The sequence below is a fragment of the Arachis ipaensis genome, chromosome B5, assembly GCF_059453495.1.
Source record: "Arachis ipaensis isolate K30076 ecotype BB chromosome B5, ASM5945349v1, whole genome shotgun sequence".
Taxonomy (NCBI): domain Eukaryota; kingdom Viridiplantae; phylum Streptophyta; class Magnoliopsida; order Fabales; family Fabaceae; genus Arachis; species Arachis ipaensis.
The window spans coordinates 41,457,763-41,460,925 of record NC_142440.1 but is presented as its reverse complement, the minus strand read 5'-3'; the positions used below and the strand labels follow the sequence as shown (position 1 = coordinate 41,460,925).

General features: G+C 44.7%; 1 protein-coding gene across 1 annotated transcript; it reads left to right on the top strand.

Moving 5' to 3' along the window:
* The first annotated feature begins 579 nt into the window (after nt 1-579).
* On the top strand, nt 580-1,017 carry LOC148563960 (uncharacterized). The gene has a single exon (XM_088486984.1). The coding sequence runs from the start codon at nt 580-582 to the stop codon at nt 1,015-1,017; it is 438 nt and encodes a 145-aa protein (XP_088343110.1).
* Nucleotides 1,018-3,163: the final 2,146 nt, after the last annotated feature.

Sequence of the window (3,163 nt, the reverse complement as noted above, 5' to 3'; positions counted from 1 at the left end):
CAATTCCCTTAGTTGGCGCCAAACTTAAGGTATCTCAAGTTTGGCTTCAACAAGCCCGTGTGTAATTCTTGGAGAATGAGTGTGTGGCGCCAAACTTTGAGAATCCCAAGTTTGGCTTTTCCAAGTTTGGCGCCACCTCCTGGATTTTTTGCGACTTCGTTTCTTCACGCAAACTCTGTCAAATTCATCCAAAATGATACCTGAAATAAACAGAATTACACACAACTCAAAGTAGCATTTATAGTGGCTAAAGGATAATTAATTCTTGATTAAACTTAACAATTTAGATGCAAATTCAATAGAAAAAGATGGAAGAGATGCTCACGCATCAATGAGCAGTTCACTCAATTCTTGGAAATCTTTAAAAGGTTTCACATCAATATTCCTTTTGCTGAGGTGTTGGAGAAGATGTCTCCCTATATGGCCTTCATGAAAGGCCTACGCTCTGAGAAGTAGGCCTTGAAGGGAGATAAAACTGTGGTTTTGACCAAGGAGTGTAGTTCACTGATTTAGAGGAAGCTACCCAAGAAAATACCAGATTTGGGAAGCTTCCTAGTTCCCTTTACCATTGGGACTATTATGTTTGAGAAGGCACTGTGTGATCTTAGCTCAAGCATAAATATGATGCCTCTGTTTGTGATGAAGAAGTTGAGAATCCAAGAGGCAAAGCCTACAAGAATAGCACTGGAGATGGCTGACAAGTCTCGGAAGCAGGTGTATGAATTAGTGGAGAATGTCCTGGTAAAGGTTGGAGACCTCTTTCCCCTTGCAGACTTTGTGATACTTGACACGGGAGAGGACACAAATGACTCCATCATCCTAGGAAAGCCATTTCTATCCACTGAAAGAGCCCTCATAGATGTTGAGAAAGGAGAGTTATGTCTGACGCTATGGGAAGACTATTTGGTGTTCAAGGTTTTTAAACCTCCACCACTCTCGGGAAAAGGAGGTACTTGCATGAAGAGCTCAATGCTTAAGCCTCTCTCACTTGGTGGAAAGCCATACAGTCCCCCCTGACATCAAACCTAAGTTTGGTGTTGGGAATTCACTACATACCAAAAATGGAAGAGGTCCCAAGAAGAAGGTACCTAAGGATTGGAAAACAAGAAGATTCCTACTGCGGACTTCTCACCTGGCATAAAAAATGGTGTTCACAAGAAGTCCAATTATACCACATATAGTGAATAAGATCCTATCTCTGGAGCATGTTGAACTGATTCATGAGAGCACAGGAAAGAAGTTCACAATAAGGGGCGAAGATCTGAGCCCCTATGATTCTCCTCCTTAGAGGAGCTGACCGTCAAGCTAGTGACAATAAAGAAGCGCTTGTTGAGAGGCAACCCAACCATAAGTATCCTTTAGTTTATTTTAGTTTTATTTTAGTTTTATTTTAGTTTTATTTCATTTGATTTTTCATTGATCTTTAGAGTTTTCTTAGGTTTTCTAATGTTTGTGGTCATGTACAGCGCTTAGAACAGGGACATGAAGACTCAGAATGAAGAGCAGAACGCCCTGGAGCAAAACAAGCGTGGGTGCTAAATGCCAGGGAGGGCGTTTAGCGCCAGAAGAGGAGTAGAGCCTTGGGCACTAAACGCTAGGACCGGCGTTTAGTGCCCAGTAAGGCAGTTTCGAGAATGAAGAAGGTGTTTTGGCCAATGGTTAAATCCCAACTCCCAATCACTTTAACCATTCAAACTTATCCATTCTCTCTCCTCCTTACCCACTTTTCCATCCACATTCATCCATCCCATCAGCCGCTACTTTCCTTGATTCTCTCAACTCACCTCCCACTCCACCCATTCCACTCTCATCTATCCCATCAATCTCTCCTCCCAACAACCCAAAATTCAAATTCAATTCCCTTCTACCCATACCCCATAACTGAACCCCCCTTCCCCACCTATAAATACCCCACTCTTTTTCCACTTTCACCACACCACACACTTCCCTCTCCTTCCTTACTTACTCTTTCCCTTTGCATACTCCCCATTTTCCCTTTCTTCATTCTACTATCTCCATGGCACCCAAGACTGGAGAGTCCTCCTCAAGAAAGAGGAAAGAGAAGGATCATACATCCGATCCATGGGACTTTACCCAGTTCTTATTTAAAACACATGAGAATCACTTTTATGATGTGGTGCATAAGAAGATGGTGATTCCCAAAGTCTGCTTCGATCTGAAGCCAAACGAGTACCCGGAGATCCAGTACCAGATTCTGAAATGGGATTGGGAAGTTCTGACCAACCTCGTAACTAAGGTTGGAGCATTGATGGTGCGGGAGTTTTACGCCAATTCTTGGGTGACGTACAAGCATGTCAGAGGCGTGAACCCAGAGCCAGAGAATTGGCATACCATGGTTAGAGGGAATATTATGAATTTTAGCCCAGAGAGTGTGAGGGTGGCATTACAGTTACCACCATCTGAAGAGGACCCTCATTCATACACTCGGAGGGTCAACACTGACTAGGGGTTGGATCAGATTCTTGCTGATATTTGCCTCTCTGGAGCTCAGTGGAGGAGGGATTCTAGAGGTCAGTTATACCAGCTGGGTAGGCATGACCTTAAGCTAGTTGCTCGAGGATGGTTGGAGTTTATCCAATGTTCCATCCTCCCTACAAGTAACCGCTCTAAGGTTACCATCGAGCAAGCATTGATGATCCACTATATCATGCTCGGTAACGAGGTGGAGGTGCATGAGGTAATCCCTCAAGAGTTCTACAAGATAGCTGACAAGGCCTCCACCTCTGCGAGACTGGCTTTCCCTCATCTCATCCACCGCCTATATGCAGCAATTGGAACTCACATTGATAGAGATACCCCGATCGACATTGAGAGGCCGATCACTAGGAAGGGTGTAGAGCACGTTCACATTAGAGAGCTCGGCATGGACCACAGTAGGAGCCAGTTCCAATGCCTCCACAAGATCTTCCGGAGATACCTCAGGGAGTCTATTTCCCTCCCCGTGACTACTGGGACCGGTTGACCACATCCATAGGGGAGCTGACATCATCTGTTGATCAGCTAAGGATAGAACATTAGGATCATTCTGCTCTCCTCCACCAGCTGATGGAAAAGCAGAGGAGGCTGGGGCACAACATAATGTAGCTGAAGAGCCAGAGAGGATTCTCCAGAGGGAGTAGTAGCCACCATGACTAAGGTGGTT

Excerpts from the sequence above, each read along its gene's own strand:
- LOC148563960 (XM_088486984.1), top strand. The coding sequence starts at position 580 with ATGTTTGAGAAGGCACTGTGTGATCTTAGCTCAAGCATAAATATGATG.